We start from the raw sequence: 20,033 nt of genomic DNA on the forward strand, positions 1-20,033 counted from the left end.
TAGCAAGAACATGTCCAAATGCAGTTTACTCCTCAGCTCCAAAACAGTTCCAATGCTGTGATTTCAGGTTAAACTGTATTCAGTTTCCAGCTCAACCAAACTTAGGTAGGTGAATATTTGAGAGGTCACCTGGAACAAATATCAGCATACATCCTGTGCAAGGTTTGAGAAACATGACATTGGAGGGAAGTTTACAGTGGAATATGCAATACAATTCCTTCTGTGAGTCCAGGAGCTATTAGGCCTGATAGATGACAACATATGCAGTATTGAATGTCACAGGGTAGGCCTTAGTGTTTTATGTCTGATTTTCTGATCTGAAGTCCTCTCACCTCTGCCTTCTTCCTCCTTTTGAGTCAACACATGGAACTTTTGTCACAGTCAAGTCAAGAGGCAGAAAGTTGGATCCCACCTTGTGTGAATTACTCACCATTTTAAAAATACCGGTTGACACCTGCATTACATTTGTAACTGTCAAATATTTTTCATTTTATATGACAAAAGAGTAAATATTCTGTTGCTGAATTGATGACATGTACATGCAACTGAACAGGTAAAAGAAATCCAAATTAGCTTTTTTTGCCACTGATCAGTTGCTGACTACCCTAAGCAGTGTGGTGGTATACAAAGGTTATGAACCTCCTCTCCCCTTATTTAACACTATTTTTTCATACTATATCCGACACACCAAAGTTTATCTGCTCAGTGTTTTTTCATTGTTTAGCCTCATTTAAACACTCATGACAACACAAACTATTTCCAGAATCCACTTCATATTTCATCTCACCTGCCCTGCTGAACCTCAGATGAAGTGCTCAAATGATAACAACCTGGAGTTACATCCAAAACACATATTATCTGGAAAGCATTGTGCAGTCCATAAGCAAGTATTTCAGAGATGCTCTTTAATCTTGCATTATTTCATGACAACATCTGTAACAGGTGCAAGTTGTGCTTCATTTACGTCCAGTGAGCAGTCAGGGGTAAAAAGTCAAGATCACATGTCACAAACATCAGGTAGACCACTTAACATGCTTTATTTCAGCATCCAAAATAATTAAAAACATCTCGAATTATTATACATATACAAAATAGGTACAGATCCTCTTGTTTTTAACCCCCAAAGTGTGTCTGCTTCTCTGATTTTTTTAGTCTTTTTTATTTTTCATTTTCATTTTAAAAAACCCTTCGCTAGAAAGAAAACAAACAAACAAAACAAACAAACAAAAGGGTGAAAGATGTGTATTGCCACAAGCAATGAGATGACAACAAAAGGGGAATTTAAAACAATCAAAATAAAAAATGAAAAAATGGGGGGAAAAACGTGGAACAACAGGGGGTGGTGAAAAAAAAATGAGTTAAAACCGAAACAAATCCACCTGCTTAATCTGCACCAGACAGATTGCATGTATCACATCTACAGTAATTATCTTTCAGCCAACCTCTAATCTAGGGTGGTTAACCAGCACTTTAAAAAGAAAAAAACATTTGTTATCCTTTGACAGCAAGACATTTTTGTAAGTTGTAGCACCAAAGATCCTGTAAGCATCAGTGACAATCATATATGACTAAAAAGTATATTTTAGTGCACACCACAGACAGGACCTCATGAAGAAATAGCACCTTTTAGAGCTGTTACTTGCTTTTTCAACCATACTTCTGTCGTGTAAAACCTGTCCTGGTGTTTATGAACACTCTGGGTAACATGGATTTATTTTCTGAGGTAGCCATAAGATTTAAAAATGAAAATTCCTCATGTGACTTTTAAGAACAACACATTTCCGGTGATAGCTCTCCTTGTGGTTAGAACAACAAGACACTTCACTGTCGTTTTTCAAATTTATTTAACACCAGAAAATGGTACATAGCATTTCTTTTTTTCATTGTCCTTCCGCAGTTGTAAAAAAGGCAAAAGTCACCTGTGTCTCATTGTTTTTTTCTTGTTCTAACTCCAGGGGGATTTTACACTTTACAAGTATATATTATTTTCTTGTTGCCAGAGAAACAAATGATTCTTTTTAAGTGTCCTTGGTGGAGGTGTCAGCAAAAGTAGTGGTCCCAAAGTTTGTTTTAATTCATAACACACAAACACCGTCCTCAGGAATGTAGTTTTAAGCAAGTGGATCAATTGTGGCCGAATGATACTTTGATTTTTTAATGCATAGAAAAAGATTTTAGAAAGATGACTGCTAGAAAAAAAACATTTTCAAGTCCAGATTTCTTTTTTACAAGAAGCACACAGGTCCAACTTCAATGCCAAATTCCTGGTTAGGTGCACCAACGTCCATAGGAGCGATGTCAATAATGGGCAGACGAGATGTTTTTGTTGTCTTGTAGTCAATGACAGTCTTGCCCCATGCGCCCGTGTGTGACTGTGGGAAGGGAGAGAGAAAAGATGAGGCATGGTAAGTATCTTTTCCCGGCTTACACATTCCCTAATCGTCTGTATTCTCTCCTCTGCAGATAACTGATGCTTGTATTTTCACCCACCATCCACGTTTGGTGCACATATCCCTCTAAGGTACTGAGACCACAATTCAAGATGAGGACTATTTACAGTAGCCTTCCGTAGGTCTGACTTTCGAGACTCCCAGGTATTGAGTGACACTTGTGACATTTGTGAGACGGTGAGAGGGAGAAACAGAAAGACTCACCGTGCAGCCGTCCTCACTGACGCTGTATGTGAAGCGGCTGTTGCCCTCAGCTCTGATCTCGATATCATTGGAGCCTTGCAGGAGCAGGGCCTTCTTGAGGTTGCCGGTCTGCTGGTCCATGTATGCAATGCTGTTCTTGCAGTGGTATGTGATGTTCTGGGAGGCCTCATTGGCCATCAGGCGCAGGAAGGTCAGCTGAATGTTGACATCATCAGGGTCGGAGCCCTCAGTGCCATACTGGAACTGTGGGGGAGTTGCAGAAGACAGTTAATGCATCTGGCCTCCAACGACATGCTGACTGCACTTAAAAATTAAACAAAAATTTTGTTTTTTCTACATGTTAAAAAAATAATGTAATTGCACAGTATGTGGTTGGCGAAGAGATAAAACATGGCACTTGTGGTTTCTTCTTGTCCTTTCTTACTGTCCCTATCCCTGTACATGCATTTGGAAATTTCTGTGTCTAATGTGTTGACTCTTTTTATACCCTGTCCTAACAAATGGTGCTCTCTCTAATCTCACCTGGAAGCCTTCAGTCATTGATTCGCCAAACCAGACGTGCTTCTTCTCCTTGATGTTCTTGCTAGTGTACCAGTTCTTCTTGGGAATGTCAGTCTGCCTTGGGTGGACACAGGTCTGGCCAGTCTCCATGTTGCAGAAGACCTTGATGGCATCCAGAATGGAACCCTGGTTGGGGTCAATCCAGTACTCGCCTGTCAAAGAGAGTAGAACAGAACTATCAGGACACATCTTAAAATATATACAAAAACACCATTTAAATTGGGTCAAATCACTGTGAGGACTGTAGCCCATGTCACCTCGGACATCAACTCACCGCTCTTCCACTCTGGGTGGCACATCTTCAGGTCACGGCAAGCACGGGCAGGGTTCTTCTTGGTGCCCTCGGGACTGCGGATGTTCTCAATCTTCTGGCTCAGGGACTTCAGGGTGGTGTCCACCTCCATATCGCGGTCACGCATCATGTTTGGATCATCGGCTCTGTAGCCACGGAGGGGATCAGGGGCCTTCTCCTGAGCAGGCTGGGCAATGAAGCCAATGTCAAATCCGCTACCAGGGGCACCAGGGGGGCCAGGAGGTCCGGGAAGTCCAGGAGCACCCTGGGAGAGGAGAAAGAGTGTGAAGATCAAGAGAACAGCAAAGGAATTGTGTAACTGGGGTAATGTCAAAATCAAAATGTAAAGAGTCAATGCGGTTGACTTACAGCAGGTCCCATTTCTCCAGTGCGACCACGAGGTCCAGGGGGTCCAACAGGGCCAGGAAGACCGTTTATGCCATCTTTGCCAGGAGCACCAGCAGAACCAGATGGTCCCTAGACAGGAAGAGACAACAAAGTGTGTTTAGAGTTAACAATTTGATGCCATGTATAGTCTACTGATGGGACATATGCTGATGCTAACAAGGTCATGCTAAATTGAATTACCACTGTATGCACTAGCTTTCTATTTTAATAATAGTAAAAAATAAATGTAAATTGATGGTTATATCTCTAATACTTACCCTAGGTCCAGCTGAACCAGTAGCTCCAGCAGGTCCTTGCTCTCCAGGTGGTCCCTATAAGCAGAAATATTTCAATAACTTATTGCAGACTGTCTTAAAATGAAATTTAAATATGATAAATTTATCATGAAAGTTTCTTTGTGAGAGGGAAAAGATGACTAATTGCATGGAAAAACAGATATCATCCCCTTCAAATGTTTCTTGAGTGGTTGTATATTCTCATAGAAATGTGTGCAAGCTTCAAGGCTGAATTTGAGACTTTCACAGCTCTGATCTGTCAGTCATTCAGTTCCCATGACTGTCAGCATGGTAAGGTTGGTAAAATGTGACATCTTTTAGGAAGTTACCCATTCTTGAAGCAAGGTCCATGACCAAACTATTCAACACCTTTTTCCCTTAAGGCAGCATTTCTCAATTCTACTCCTGGAGCCCCCTTGCCCTGCATATCTTCTATCTATCCTTGCTCCAAACACACCTAATTAGTGTGATTAACATGCTCTTGATTAAATCAGGTGTGCTCAGCTAATCAAAAGTGCCAATGATGAGTTCAGTCAGATAGGTAGAGCAGGGAAAGATGGAAAACGTGCGGAGCAGGGGGGCCCCAGGAGCAGGACTGAGAATCAGTGCCTTAAGGTAATATTGGGAGTAAGGATGCAAGGGTCAAAGATGGTGAAGGTGAAGGATGTATTGGTTTTGTGTTTAGTTGTGGCTGTGTGAGTATGAGTATGTCTAAGTGCACAGGCCTGTCTGCACAGGTGTCTGAACTCACAGCAGGTCCGGGCAGACCCTGCAGACCACTGAAGCCTCTGTGTCCCTTCATGCCTCTATCACCAGTCTCTCCAGCCTCACCCTTGTCACCACGGGGACCAGCTGGACCCTAAAGAGAAAGGGAAAGTGTCACGTAGCACATGGGTTTACTTTCCACGTAGGTTTTAATAAGGCAAAATGCAAAATGCTGTATTTCATATATTAAGCGAACAAGAAGTTGGACATACAGCAGCACCGCGAGCACCAGCAGGACCAGCAGGGCCAGCGGGACCAGCTGGGCCCTAAAGTAGAGGAAAAGGGACACAAAATGAGAAAACAACAATCAACAAGATATATTCAGTGTCTGCAGTAAACACCAATCAGACATTTGGCCAGGAATCCACATTTAGTACATTTAATGATTCATTAAGCTTCATATTTAATGGACAAGATATTTATGTACTTTATTGTTGAAAACATGTTCTGTAAGCCCAGAATATGACCATATACCTCTGTTAATTAACATTGTTCCTAATCAGTCTGCTCAGACATTTAATGCACTTCAAGACCTGTACAGGCCTATCACTGAAAGTCATCTCTAAAATATTCACAAATTTGATCTGTGGTCAGAAACTATTAGAATTTCCACAAGGAAAAATGACTATGAACTTCCCAGATGGAAGGTGACCTTAGGCCCAGACACTTACAGCCTCACCACGGTCTCCACTCTTGCCAGATGGTCCAACTGGACCAGGGGCACCAGGAGCACCAGGGGCACCGGGAGCTCCAGCGACGCCAGTCTCACCACGGTCACCCTACAGGGCAGGACAGAAAGCGTGAAAGAACAATGAGCTTAATTTCAGCGCAAGTCACACAGAGGTTTGTTCATTTTTACAGTCACTGAAATTAATGGACGTGTAATAACATGTATCAAATGAACATGGCTTACCTTGGGGCCAGAAGGACCATCGCGACCAGGAGCACCATCATGACCAGGAGAACCCTGAAAAAGGATGAGGCAAGTGTGCAAGACTGAAAAACACAGTGCTATCTACTTCTGAGGACCCTAACGGAAGACAAGTGACAGAAAAATGACTTCCAATTCGCCTGATGTAAAACAAGACTTGATTCCGGAATAAACACCTGTATATGACTACCCAGGTGCATTGTGGGTTTAACAAACTAAAATGCATGCATATGTTCATTCTATATGTTCATTTATTATTTATCTGTTATTTATCCAGGTGGTCCCAATTAAAACAGAGAACCTCTGTCTCAAGAGAGACCTTACCCTTCTTTCAGACTTGGTATCACAGTGGATTAGTGAAATGCCACAGGCTGTGGATCTCATGTATGCAAGTTCATAAAGAAGTTTCTCACCTCACGGCCAGCTTCACCAGGGGCGCCACCTGGTCCAGGGGGTCCCATGGGGCCAGGGGGTCCCCGCTCACCAAGGGGACCAGAAGATCCCTGCTTTCCGGGCTCTCCCTGAAGAGACACAGAGGTGACAAGTTGGAGTAAGATTTATAACCCAAACAAAGTCTTCAAACAGAATTTGCACAAAAAGTTACATAGATCTGGTGTATAAAATGGGGTTTATTTCTACGACTCGGTTTCAGCAACCGTTGTTCCGGCTAGGATCCACAATGGCAGAAACAACTGGCTTCCTCTTGCCAGGAACAGCAGTGGATAGGTCAGTCAGGGTTTCCTTGTTTCACTGCTTTCAGGCACCCTGTGATTTACCAGGTTGCTTGGAAGATGTCAGTGGAGTAGCACCTATTCTCCAGTTAGCACCCACTCTGCTGTAGTACACCATGTTACTTGCAGTGTGAAAAACAGCCTGGATTTGAGTGTATCAGAGGACTGCATTTTTCTCGCATCAGTGCTCCTGTGAGAGTGCGGAGGTTGTCAAGGTGAGACCAGCCTACCATACAACTAGTGATTCCAAATTAGGGTTGCATAAAGGGGAATAATATAAATTGATAAACTGGGACTTATTCTGTTGGGGTTTGGAATATTTGTCATTTGTATCATTAAAATGCTAGTGAGCTTGCCAAAGAAAATTCCATATACCATAAAACCATGTGTCAATAAATAAACTCAGAGACTCAGACAAGAGGACTGTTACTTGGTGAATCATCTGGGGAATGTTTTCCATTCAGCAGGTCATCACTGTAATTTCACGTTTATGCAGTCAGCACTATCGGTACTGTCTTTAATTGCCAGTGACTGTTGCCAGTGATTGTGGGAAGTGAAAATGGAAGAATCATCTACCTCTAATGGATGCTTTTAATGCTAAGACAACCTGCACATCAATCCTCTGTTCAGGTGATCCTTGTGGAGCACATATGGCCAAGCCTCCACAGATCTGGTGACTAGGCCCCACTGCGAGCACATCAGTCTGTTTTTTGATGATGATAGTGAGGTGTGAAACTTCTCTCAGTCTCCTCATTTTCAGAGGCTGAATCTCTCAAGTTCTACATGCCTGTGCCTGTAGCTACCTGATGTACAATGAATCATGATCAGACTCCATGTTCAGTTTTTTGCTGGGGCTCCACTGATATGGAGGAACAGGTTAATGCCTTGATATCACTCAGCTGGGTAGCCATCTTGGATCTGATACATTCTTAATGATTAGGCAGAGGTGCTGGCCACAGGTGACATCACAGAGATCTAGATTCTGGAGGTGATCAACCTGCATTTTTTAAGCTTTCTGAGCTGCACTGACAATCAGAAAAGCATACAATGTAGTATTACAAAAAGCTCACACAAACATACTGTTTAAACTCCATAGTGCACAGTATATTTGCTAGCACCAGGTGTTGGTTTGTTTTCTTGAGAATCTAAGACTGATCCAATTGGAGACATCATACATGTATTCTGTAAAAACTTGACGACCATGTTTTTAGTTTTAACATCTTCATAATGATCTGGAGCTGTTCACTCTATCACTGATATGTGGAACTGAAGCTGCAGCCCAAGAATGGTTCTGTTGTTGCACTAAGGAGATTACTCACAGATGGGCCAGGGAGACCAGGGAAACCACGCTCGCCTCTCTGTCCGGGCAGACCCACAATACCACGCTGTCCAGCAATACCCTGAGGTCCAGGGAGACCAGGAGCACCCTGTAGGAGAAAAGAGACCCAGGTCATCACAATGTCCACAGCTTACGACCACACTGCAGTCATGCAGTATGCAGATCATACATAGTGCAGCCATTGTATTTGAAGCATTATGAATTATATGGGTTGGCACACACTTTCAGGACCACGTGGAACTGATTGATTTCCTGTATTCTGTACTTGGTAGACCTACTGGACTCTTCTGTGTCCATGCCATCCACAGGGATAGGCATAATTTTGCCTTTGCTCACACCAATTACTGTCTAACTGCAAAAACACAGGATCTACATCCACATATGAAAATAGACTCTTTCTGAGCTCGATCAGACTGCATCATGTCCCCAGGGATCTGAGGCAGGTGCAGCATCCTCTGTAATGCATGAAATAAGACGTACAGCAGGGCCATCAGCACCAGCAGCTCCCTTCTCGCCTGCGGGTCCGGAAGGTCCAGCAGCGCCAGGCTCACCAGGGCGGCCAGCAGGGCCAGTCTCACCACGGTTACCCCTTGGTCCTTCTTTTCCAGCAGGTCCAGTGGGGCCAGGGGGACCGGCATTACCCTGAGAGAGGGAGAAGATTAAGATAAGGTAAGGATGGTAAGATTTCTAAATATATTTTGCCATTACAACAGTGGGAAACAACGTTGAGGTGCTCATTGTATTCAACGGGGCCCTGGTGTACACGGGTATGCAGAGGTGGTTGAAAGTACTTACAGAAGGGCCAGGAGGTCCAACTCTACCAGCAGCACCAGGGAAACCAGTAGCACCCTATATAAACCAGAAAACATACTGTTTAGTTCATACCCCACAGGTTATACTTCCCTAAGCAATTCTTAATTTTTAACTAAACAATGACCAGAAACCATTTAGACTTTCTAATATGTCCTAGCTTCCTACAAAGTTTTATCAGCTCTATTAAAATGAGATTGTTGCAGAGCATTCAGATAACTAGACAATTTTAATTTAGAATTCACGAGCAATGTAATTAGTTTTTTAATATTTTTTAAATATTTAATATATATTTTATATTAAAAAAATATATTTCAAATAAAAATAAAATAAAATAAAATACATTTTTAAATGAAATATATTTAAAAATATAAATATTTTAATATTTTTAAAAATATTTTTTAATATTTAATTCAATATGTATAAAACTATTCTAAATACACAATTTATCTGACAGTGATTACATTATTAAATAAGATTTTTATCTGATTAATTTCATTAGTTTCCCAAAATTTGATCTATCAAATTACAAACATTAATCAATACAGCCCTAATAGACACTGATGTCAGTTATCACAATGATTAAATGACAAAACCATTGAAGATCTAGTGATTCATTCCTCCACATATGCAAATGCTGTGATCTTGTTTCTCCTTATTTCAGACTTTATGATATCATTCAGTTTACTTCATCAGTTGATTGAGATCATAAAGGATCTAAGATATGGTAGAGAAAAGGACAGATACTCACAGGAGGACCAGCAGCACCACGGGCTCCTTTGGGTCCAGTGGCACCAGCAGGACCCTGTAAAGACAGGCATTAGTGCATCAGCCAGCATGTCTGCAGACAAGTTTATCCATGTAGACACCTGTTGATATTGCAAGAGAGAACCTCCCACTGTGTCATCTAAGACATGTTTTTGCTGCTCAGTGGCAGTAGGCCATTCCATTACGACAGCTGCATGGTCATGAAGACTCTTCACGCCAAGATTCACACAGCAGTCTATGAAAGCTGCTACACACACTGAACAGCAAAAGGAGTTGGTCACCTTTTGCAATTAAGAGTCAATGTGCAGTTATTACAGGACTGCAGGAACGGTAGAGTTGGCCATGGATACACTGCTCTCAGTACTGGTTTGGCCAAGTAGTTAAAAAATGCTGTCAAATTTAACATAAACATCAGAATGGGAACATGCAGAATACCAATCAAAAGCTTGGACACACTTTTCTTATTTATTTTTCACTATTTTACAAATTTTAGAATAATAGTAAATCCCTCACAACTATGAAATAATATAAATGGAATTATGCAGTTAGCAAAACGTTTTGAAAACAAATCAAAACTGTCCTATATTTTAGATTCTTCAAAATAGCCAAAATTATTTTTTGTTTTAAGATTTTGTTTGGAAATAAATTCATGTATAAGCATCAACTTCATAATTTATATTTGTCTACGAAACAAATTTCAAGCATTTAAGTCTTTAGATTCAAATTCCTTGAATGTACGTTTCCCATTATCTTAATCAGATGTGTCCAAACCTTTGACTGGTACTGTAATAGTAACATGACCTTGGGAGGAAAGTTCTCAGTGCTTTTGGTAGCTGGGGAGAAGAGAGGGGTATGAGTCCAGAAGTACCTGAGGTCCAGGAGCACCAGCAGGTCCAGCAGGACCAGGGGCACCAGCATCACCCTTTGGACCACTGTCACCAGTCTCTCCCTTAGCACCAGGCTGGCCATCAGCACCCTGTAGGAGAGACAGAGAAGAAGTGATCAGTGTCAGTCAGTGTTCACTGGATTTTTCAACACTGAGTATCTACATTCAAACATAAGCAAAGGAAACTTGATTAGAGGGGGGAATACATGAGATTTTAATAGGATACTGATAATTTTATTTTTCTCAGTCAAATTCAAGAACTCCTCTTGCAAAGCATCTGTATACATATTTGGTCAAACTAATGGCCATCATTCAGAGAGATTCAAAATGAGAACTGTATTCAGTGCTATATTAGAGGTGTACTGCCTTACACAGATCTTTTCCATTCAGCATTTGCCCAAACATACAAAACCTACATAACTTGTTTCAGCCTGTTATATTCCTTTCAACACCATTCAGAGATTGTCCAGTGAATCTGACTGGGAGAGCGCTGCTGTACTTACAGGAGGTCCAGCAAACCCGGCAGGTCCAGGAGCACCACTCTCACCACGTTCACCCTGGGAGTGGAGGGAAGGGGGAAGGTCAAAGGTCAAGAGTTCATAATCACTGACCCTTTAAATGAAGTGCCTTTTATTGAACATTACAGTTCCATGCACTAATTATTAAAGTTAAGTCTTGTTTTAGTGTATTCTGATACCATACATACCCCACTAGTGAAAAAACTACTACTGATACTACTGATAAAAAAATGAATCTTCAGATATTTGTTCCTACACAGTCCCATTAGTCAAAATGGAAAGCGTCACATTTTGTGGACACTGACACTAGAGATGTATGCTGTGCTGAGACAAAATTACTCACAGGAGCACCACGACCACCAGTGGGACCAGCAGGGCCAACGGGACCACCCTCTCCCTGGATACAAAAGAAGGGAAGAGATGATCAGGTCTTCCATGGAGATGCTGTTTCCAAAGTCCAGGTAAATGAATGTATCATCATAGAATACATGCAAACCTTTAGTACACTAGCATCCTGAGAAAACAAATTAAGTTGTCTGTCTCAAATATGATTTGCTATAATATATCTTAGTGTAACAGTCAAGACAGAATAAATGTCTTATTTGGAACTTACCTTCTCACCAGAAGCACCAGGTGGGCCAGGAAGACCGATGGGACCAGTCATACCACGGATGCCATCCTTGCCTGGGGCACCATCAGAACCTTTGGGACCAGCATCACCCTAAACAGTGGAAAGAAGAGAGATAAGAATTGAGAGAGAAGACTCAATGCAGGGTGTTGCATAGGGCAAGGTAAATGCTCCCCATCTACTAAAACTATGTCTGGTAATCAGCTCTGCTTCAATACAGCTTTTCTCTGCTCCATCCTCTTATATTAACCACGTGGGTTAGTGGGATCACTGAGTACCTGCATCACACAAGCAGATAGCTATAAATGCACCAAATAATCATTAAAATAAATACAGTATCATTTAAGCTGCCTCATACTAACTAAAAACAAGAAACTTGGCCCATGGAAATCATGTATGCACTATGAATGCCATAAGTTAGGGTTTATAGTGCTATATAGAATATTGTGTATGATTCTGAAGATGGTCACTGGAACTTACTCTTTCACCTTTGGCACCTGGCAGACCAGCGGCACCACGCTCACCGGGCATTCCCTGGAGACCAGGGGCACCCTGACCACCAGGGGCACCGGCAGCGCCAGGCTCACCCTGGAGGAGAGAGACAAGGGGGTGTGATCAGTAGATAATCAGCAAAAGGCCACTGTTGCAGACATCTATAAGGCAGCTAGTAATGACCTAATATCAAACCTACGTTAAACCTCAAAGTCTACATCATTGTTAGTAAGCATAGATTGTTAGATCATTATGCATCACATTCCTATTTGAGTGTATGTGCTCCTTTTGATTTGTAAGATCTGCAGGTTCAGATCATTGGCAAGAACTCTCAAATTAGTTAAGATTATCCAGTAAATTGTAACTTATTCAGTTTGCAAACAAATTAATTCATTGACCTGTCCATCAGACAAGACCAGAGGATCAGATCCTGCTGTCAAGTGAAGCAGTTGGCTCATGGAGTACATAAGCAACTTGGCTTTTACAAAAGCTAAGCAGAGGCCTAGCCCGTGGACACCATGGGATATTCCCATCAGCCATTCCTTTCCACATTATATTGTTAGTCTGTGTCAAAAAAGTGCTCGCAAACCCAGTGCTTGCACCACAACATCACCATGAGTTGGCACCAAGCTTTAGGAGTGTGCTTGTCCTCACCTTTGCACCATCATTACCAGATGGACCAGGAGAGCCACGGGGACCAGCTGGGCCAACTGGGCCGGGAGCACCACGCTCTCCGGGGAAACCTCTGTCACCCTGAATTAGGAAAGGGAGAGATGTATAGTTAGCATGGTGGTAGGGGGGCATGCCTCCTGACATGCGTATGCTTCTCAACATTTGGGATTTAGCTAATTCTGTAATACTTACTCTGGATCCAGAAGGCCCGGGGGCTCCACTCTCGCCAGGAGCACCCTGCAAAGATGAGAGGGCAGAGAATCATTAGAAAAGGTTAACGATGATGATTAGGGGCCACCTAACTGAGTTAGATGACTAAAGAAAGCCAGTCTACACAATGCAGCTGCAGCAGTGGTAGTCTTAAGTGATGCTACAGTGCTATGTTACAGTAACTTTTAAGTAATAGTCCACTGTTGCTCATCGGATTATCATCATCAACCATAATATCCCCTGTGCTAACCTAATTCAAAATGCAGTTTGAAAACATCTATTGCAGAAGCCGTATTGTCTTTTAACAATAGCATCATTGAAATTCATTGGTGTTTTACATTATTTCAATTGTCTGGAAAGGAAAGTATTTAATTGACAAATAATTGTTGTTATATTTACAATGCATTGCATTGCTATGCACGTCCTGATACATTTACTACATAATGTTGTCAATATAATAGTAGGTACACTGCCAAATTATTCATTGATATCGTATTATGATTAATCATAGAAATAGAACAGATTATCTCAGAGGTTACTTCATTGTTAGGCACATGAACTAAAACCACCCAAAAATCAAGGGTAGCAGAGAAAGAGTTAAATAATGTGACACCTCCACTGTAGAAACCACCCAAATAAAAGACCTGTAAAATCTTCTTTATAAAGATTAGAATAAAAAAAACCTCTGAATATTGTCTTCAACGTGTTGCTCTGATAGCAACTTCTATATTTATACCCACAGGCGTGCAAGTTGGAGAGGGATTGCTCCTCAGTGCCTCTAAATCCAGTAATGCCATTAGCAAGTTCCCAATTAGTGGCAAAAATCCATAGAGAAATAAAATGTTAAGAAATGGCTTTGCAGGTGTTAAGAGCTTACTGTACTGACGCAGGACACTATTGAGCTTACCTGATCACCAGGCTTGCCAGCCTCACCAGTTGCACCTTGGGGTCCAGGCAGACCCTGTGGAATAAGTGCAGTTGGGGAATGATTAAGATTTGTGGCCAAAACCATGAAAAAAAAAAACAGTTGAAAATGAACAATAAAAACGGAATAAACAAAATTTCACAGGTTTGTGATGGAAAACCAACCTGGAATCCAGCAGGACCAGCAGGTCCCTGTTCACCTCGCTCTCCAGCAGGTCCCTAAGGGGTAAGGGAAAAGAAAGTCGCTATGGTCAAGTAAAAAAATCATGTGCTCTATCATTAGGTGTGACAGTTGATATATTTGGGTGTCGGATAGGGAGAGCCACCATCAAAAGACTTAAACATAATTAAGCAAGCTGTGCACTACCTTTAGATTAAGACCGTCATCCTGCTGTAAAAGCTGGATTTCATGACTGTTTAAATCCGAGAGCATAAGAGGTAATTTGGTGCTGCAGCATCTAAAAAACTCATATGCAGCCGGCACAGACAAGGACACAGGAATGTGATTCTGAGGCTTATGTGACACCATTGAGGTGTAACAAAACAATGGGTAGCAGTGACCACCAACAGGATGCAGTGCTGGATGTGTGAACCAGTGTGATTAAAAGTGTCAATGGATGCAGCCATACTGACAAACATTAGGGTACTTACAGCAGGACCAGGGGCACCAGGAGCACCAGCATCACCATCCTTGCCAGGGGCACCCTGGAGAGAAGGAAAGATTAATAAATTTGAAATAATATGATATTCTGTATAAATGAAAGGTTACTCAAATCAACTTCCCAGCTTCCCTGCAAAAGCTACTGTCTTTTTGTGCATGCATATTCTAATGTAGTCAATTGCATGTATGACAAAGTGCAGTGTTTAGGTTTGATTTTAAGCTTATTGAAGAAGAGTGTGTGTGGAAGTGTGAGAAGTGTTCTTCTTCAACCAGGATGGCAATGTGGTGGTACTTACAACAGGACCAACAGGTCCCACAGCGCCTCTCTCACCGGGCTTGCCTGCCTCACCCTGAGTGAGAGAGGAGAGTTCATCATTAAATTATACACTTTACTGCATGGTGCCAATTTATTTGTACATTCACACAGCCTTCTGTCTGAATCAGTGGGAAATCACCCACTGGGACTGCATTACGATGCTCAGTGTCTTGTGCAAGCCTTTACTTCACTGCCAACCCTTCAAGTGACTTCAAGTGATAGGTGGCCACTAGGGCTCAGTGTCACTACAGCACTGTAATTTATAAAGAAGTTCATACACACAAATGCAATAGACTCCTTGTAAGGAGGCTCCATGACGGATTGTTATAAAAATCGTCATATTTATGTGTAACTTGCCACATAACTTCATATGGACTTACTTACAGACATTATGAGTAGCGTGATACTGTATTGAGCAAATTGTTTGGAGCTGAATTTGGATCAGTGCTAAATTGAACCTTCACACTATGCATGAAAGAATATGGCATTCAGGGCTGATTTTTTTCTGGTGCTTCCAAAAAACATGTGCTGCCCATCTTTGTCTTCCTACATCATAATACAGAAAAACCAAGTGACCTACAGCTCTCAAATAGAGAGGTAATACTCACAGCAGCTCCCTTGGGTCCAGGGAATCCCATGACTCCGGGCTGACCCCTGGATCCAGTGGAACCTGGGGGTCCAGGACGGCCATCTTGTCCAGGTGCACCCTGTCAAGTATTTAAGTAATTTTCTAATGTGACATTACCCACACAGTCAGCATAACACTGGAGTATTTTTAATTAAACACTTTTTGTTTAAATTAATCCTGTTTTTGCCAACGGACATCAAGACCAATGCTAAAAATCCCTTAATGTTAATAGTGCAAGTATACAGCACTGAGCATCTGGGTCAAACCCCCCTTAAGTAGGACAGTAATTTATTAACAGTTAAAACATCAACATATTGTTAACAGAAGTACTCGAATAAAGTACTTCTGTACAGACAGTCTTTTAAATACCCATTTATAAAAACTCCCTGTAATAAACAGACAGTAATTGAAGTCAAGGTTGTGTGTTAGCTGGCAGCTCAAAATATCAGGTTGCACATTCATATACCACTCTAGCCTCTTATTCCATGTTGTTCAGACAGCGTTTTGCACTTGAAGTCACATTAAAACTATGAGTTGAAACTGAGGTGCGGGAGGTGGAGTTCTGTACTCACAGCGGGGCCGGCCTTGCCATCAGGACCAGGGCTGCCAGGGCTACCAGTCATACCCTGGAGAGAAAGGGAGAGACAGAAGGGTCGTGTTGCATGCAATAATGCTAAAAGACAGGCCTCATCGCAGTCCACATCCCAGCGGATGCAGGCCGTGGCATTTTAAGATCTGGCTGCCTCAAGCTGAACTGTCTAGATTTCCAAAATTCTACAGCCTAGATGAAGTGCACAGGTGAAAGGTAGAAGATCACCTTGATATGTCTCATTTTCACTCAATACAAATAAATGAACTGGTGTACAATATCTGCTCCTGCACAGAGGACAGGTGCTCCTTACCTTGGATCCAGGATTGCCGGGCTCACCGGGGCGGCCAGCCTCACCCGTGGCACCCTGGGGTCCAGCAGGTCCGGTAGGACCACGCTCGCCTGGGGCACCCTGTGGTGTGTGAAACACAGGGAGAGACAGGTGAGTTCTCGCTCACTGCCTAAAGCTGTTCGTTGCAGTTCAGGACCTGGGACAGAATCCCTTCCCTCCATAGAACTGCATGTGTCCTGGCTGCACAGTAAAGCAATTGCTTATATGTGAAATTAATTAAATTCAGTTGACACAACCTGCAATCTGACTTATTATACTCACTACTATACACACTATTATACTACTATTTTGTTACTGAGATACAACTTGAAAGACTGGAGTGTGTTAGAATATTCATGAGTGTATATTGTGTATAATGGCCCATTCTGCATGCCTATGCTCTCTCTTCCCCCTCTAGAAAATGTCTGTTGCTCTAGAGGGAGTAAGAGGCAAGAGCCCATCCATTCACCTTGGGGCCAGCGGCTCCATCAGCACCAGGGAATCCACGGTTACCAGGGGCACCCTATATGCAGAAACAAACACATCTTATTACAGGCTCTAACTCACAGGAGCTAGTGTAAATAGAGAACATTATCAGGGCCTGTGAGGCAAACATAGGTCTCAGCAATCTGAAACAGACTATACACAAGTCTGTACAAAAGCCCTGAGTCCAGGTTTTAGCATGCAGATTTCACACAAGTAAAAAAATGAGAGAGGGATACTGTGGACAAAGAGAGGCAGGTGGAGAGAAGGATGGACATACACGCTCTCCAGGGGATCCACGAGCACCTGCAGGACCAGGCTCACCACGACCACCTCTCTTGCCCTCCTCTCCAGCAGGGCCAGGGGCACCTTGAACACCAACAGGACCCTGGGTAAAGAGAGGAGCAGTCAGACCTCCAACCAAAAAGGATCAAATACAAAGTGAGGATAATTACTGCTATCAAACATCATAGTGATCAAGTCAATTATAATGAGTCTCACCATTTTCTTCACCACCAAATACTCAATATGAATATATGCACACCACCACTGATGTGTTCATATACTCCTATAAGCGTACTCTTGAATTACACCTCCAGGGTAATTGAAATATTCCACATAAACATACTGAAAACGTGTGATGACTCACATTGTGTAGACAGCTCAAATACCTTTATGTGTGTATTAAAGAGTATGATTTGACCTGCTATGCCTGGCATAGCACATGTGCAGCTAGGTGTTTGGGAGCCGGCATATGCAGCATGTCTACTTACAGGCTCTCCCTTGGCACCTGGCTCTCCTTTGGGTCCAGAGGCGCCGGTCTCTCCCTGTAGAGAAGAAAACATAAAGGGTTATGATTTGCATGTGCATTTAGAAACAACTGTTGACAGAATTAACTGTGCCTAAAATGAATGCATTATCTACCAAGAATACTGATTTCAAATTACCCTCACTTCAGCAAATTGAATGGCTGAATTATCTTTAACACTCTCTACTGTGGCTGTTCCTAAGGATTTTATTATACAATTGGTCTGGGGCCTCTTACCATAGCAAAAAACTATAACAAATACAATCATGAAAAACTGAGGATACATTTAGCACAGTAAAGTGGCACTGAGCCATTATACCCATCTAGATCCTCACTAGATCCTGGTGAAGCAACTTGGGTGTCTGTACTGGAAATTCTCATAGACACTTGCAACCACACTGAAAATTAAACCCTTGGCACTCCTGTGAGTCATTATTAACTCTTTCACGCATACGGTCACACCAGTGTGATTAACGGTAAAACCAGTGCAATTAGAACACTAGATTGGAAAAATTCTAGCTAATTTTAGCTTTGAGTAAACAGCAATTTAACGTTGCAAAACATAGCAAAGAGAAGCTTATTAACGCTACTGAAAACATAGCGAACCATGTAATGTAACACACGCGCTACGTAGCATAAAATAAGTGACATGCGAAAGGGTTAATTGCTATCTACCTTTTAAGAGGGGAATTTTGTGATGAAGAAAAGAGGGGGTACTCACGTTGTTACCCTTAGGTCCAGGAGCGCCACCAGGGCCTGGAGGTCCAGCGGGACCACGGGATCCAGGGAAACCAGGGGCACCAGCAATACCAGCAGCACCCTACAGAAGGCATCAGGAGAAACAAGTGTTGTAGCAGCAGCACCAATCTGACAAAAAATGTAAAAAACAAAATCAATCAATATAAATGGAAGAAGGTCATACTCACAGGAGCACCCTTGGCACCAGGGGCACCATCAGATCCCGGGTTGCCCTGCCGGAGAATGAAAGAAGATGCAAGTGAGCACTGTGATCCAGATTCAGGTGAAGCATGATGGTAGCTCTACAGCTGGTCTGAAAGATCCACTCACAGCAGCGCCAGCAGGGCCGGCAGGTCCAGGGTTGCCAGGCTCACCACGGGAACCCTGGGGTCCCTCTGATCCACGGCCTCCAGCAGGACCAGTCTCTCCCTGTGGGGTGTAAATGGCAGATCATTGCAGTCAGGGTCACAGGCCAAATGAAATGAACCACTTTACCCTATGTGACCTTAGTAAGGTCACAGGTGAGCAATGTCCCTAAGCTTCTCTTTTTAGCCAAATTTTTGGCATAGAGATCACAGCATTAGCAGTGCCATTGTCATTCCTCTAAAGGTATAAGAGCTGGCATTTGATTACTGATGCCCATGAGAGGCATAATCAGATTACACAGTCCTTAAAATTGAATGAATTTAATCAGTTTTTAATAAAAAAGCTGGATTGTCCATTACATAAGTCAAATCAGACATCTACACAACAACAGCAAGATTAAGGAGTCAATTACATCCAAGGATTATTGGTACAAAAATTCTACCTATCCTCATCCATAGTAGTTGTTTCTGTTGACCTGAAACAGAGTATCTCAGGTTTGGGCTGCCTCATTAAATAAAAAACACTGATATCTGTCATTCACATTACACTCAGTCATTTATGCATATGTGGAGTTATTGAAACTGGCCCTCCCTAATCACTTGGGTTTGTAAAGAACTGTTATAGCTATATCTTACTATACAGCCATGATAGGCCTTGATAGTCAGATCTAAACCAAATTTCTTCTTGCTGGTATTTAAAACACAGATGCTTGAAAATCCTTAATTTTCTCCCTGTTGACAGGTGATGCAAGGACACATTTCTACTTCCTAGTGAAGTAGGGCTCTTGTTTGTATCATGTGACTGAGCCAGCGCAGTGATAAGGCTTTGAGACAAGCCCCCTGGTGGTGACTCAGTGGTCCTGCATAATGGCTGTGACACAGGCAGGCATGTTGAAAGAGAAAGATGGGCTCACTGACCTTAGCTCCAGCACCACCGGGGAATCCGGGGGGACCAGCAGGGCCAGTGGGGCCCTAAAATATACAGTGAAAGAAGGAGGAGGTTAAATCTGGAATCATTTTAATTCCACAACAACTTTGAGCCCTGTGGCCTGTGTGAAAATGTGGTTGTGAGCAAGTCAACCTTACTGAACTGTGTAAATTTGTATAATGTGTATAAATGTGTCATTCCCTACAGAAATACATGGATATATGCCGGTATAACATTTAAAAACAGAAGCCTATTTCTCTGCCTTACATGTAACCTCTACAAGCAGGGCCAGGCACAGGTAATTATTCTCTCTGGCCCTTGG

The 20,033-nt window shown here is 42.4% G+C and overlaps 1 protein-coding gene across 1 annotated transcript in view; it reads right to left on the reverse strand.

Annotated features, from left to right (window-relative positions):
• Window positions 1-959: 959 nt before the first annotated feature.
• col1a1b (collagen, type I, alpha 1b) overlaps window positions 960-20,033 on the reverse strand; it is a 28,899-nt gene continuing 9,825 nt past the window's right edge. Inside the window, exons 16-51 of the mRNA XM_036551732.1 lie at window positions 19,702-19,755; window positions 18,749-18,847; window positions 18,607-18,651; window positions 18,402-18,500; window positions 17,646-17,699; window positions 17,153-17,260; window positions 16,859-16,912; window positions 16,372-16,470; window positions 16,042-16,095; window positions 15,450-15,548; window positions 14,822-14,875; window positions 14,516-14,569; window positions 14,030-14,083; window positions 13,848-13,901; window positions 12,923-12,967; window positions 12,713-12,811; window positions 12,047-12,154; window positions 11,552-11,659; window positions 11,282-11,335; window positions 10,924-10,977; window positions 10,403-10,510; window positions 9,518-9,571; window positions 8,752-8,805; window positions 8,437-8,598; window positions 7,937-8,044; window positions 6,300-6,407; window positions 5,869-5,922; window positions 5,627-5,734; window positions 5,168-5,221; window positions 4,942-5,049; window positions 4,173-4,226; window positions 3,877-3,984; window positions 3,490-3,772; window positions 3,177-3,367; window positions 2,655-2,897; window positions 960-2,372 (exon numbers count right to left, since the gene is read on the reverse strand). Coding sequence (XP_036407625.1) covers window positions 2,226-2,372; window positions 2,655-2,897; window positions 3,177-3,367; window positions 3,490-3,772; window positions 3,877-3,984; window positions 4,173-4,226; window positions 4,942-5,049; window positions 5,168-5,221; window positions 5,627-5,734; window positions 5,869-5,922; window positions 6,300-6,407; window positions 7,937-8,044; window positions 8,437-8,598; window positions 8,752-8,805; window positions 9,518-9,571; window positions 10,403-10,510; window positions 10,924-10,977; window positions 11,282-11,335; window positions 11,552-11,659; window positions 12,047-12,154; window positions 12,713-12,811; window positions 12,923-12,967; window positions 13,848-13,901; window positions 14,030-14,083; window positions 14,516-14,569; window positions 14,822-14,875; window positions 15,450-15,548; window positions 16,042-16,095; window positions 16,372-16,470; window positions 16,859-16,912; window positions 17,153-17,260; window positions 17,646-17,699; window positions 18,402-18,500; window positions 18,607-18,651; window positions 18,749-18,847; window positions 19,702-19,755 — 3,393 coding nt within the window. The 3' untranslated portion in view covers window positions 960-2,225. The remainder of the gene's footprint in view (window positions 2,373-2,654; window positions 2,898-3,176; window positions 3,368-3,489; window positions 3,773-3,876; window positions 3,985-4,172; window positions 4,227-4,941; window positions 5,050-5,167; window positions 5,222-5,626; window positions 5,735-5,868; window positions 5,923-6,299; window positions 6,408-7,936; window positions 8,045-8,436; window positions 8,599-8,751; window positions 8,806-9,517; window positions 9,572-10,402; window positions 10,511-10,923; window positions 10,978-11,281; window positions 11,336-11,551; window positions 11,660-12,046; window positions 12,155-12,712; window positions 12,812-12,922; window positions 12,968-13,847; window positions 13,902-14,029; window positions 14,084-14,515; window positions 14,570-14,821; window positions 14,876-15,449; window positions 15,549-16,041; window positions 16,096-16,371; window positions 16,471-16,858; window positions 16,913-17,152; window positions 17,261-17,645; window positions 17,700-18,401; window positions 18,501-18,606; window positions 18,652-18,748; window positions 18,848-19,701; window positions 19,756-20,033) is intronic.

The sequence above is a fragment of the Megalops cyprinoides genome, chromosome 1, assembly GCF_013368585.1.
Source record: "Megalops cyprinoides isolate fMegCyp1 chromosome 1, fMegCyp1.pri, whole genome shotgun sequence".
NCBI lineage: Eukaryota > Metazoa > Chordata > Actinopteri > Elopiformes > Megalopidae > Megalops > Megalops cyprinoides.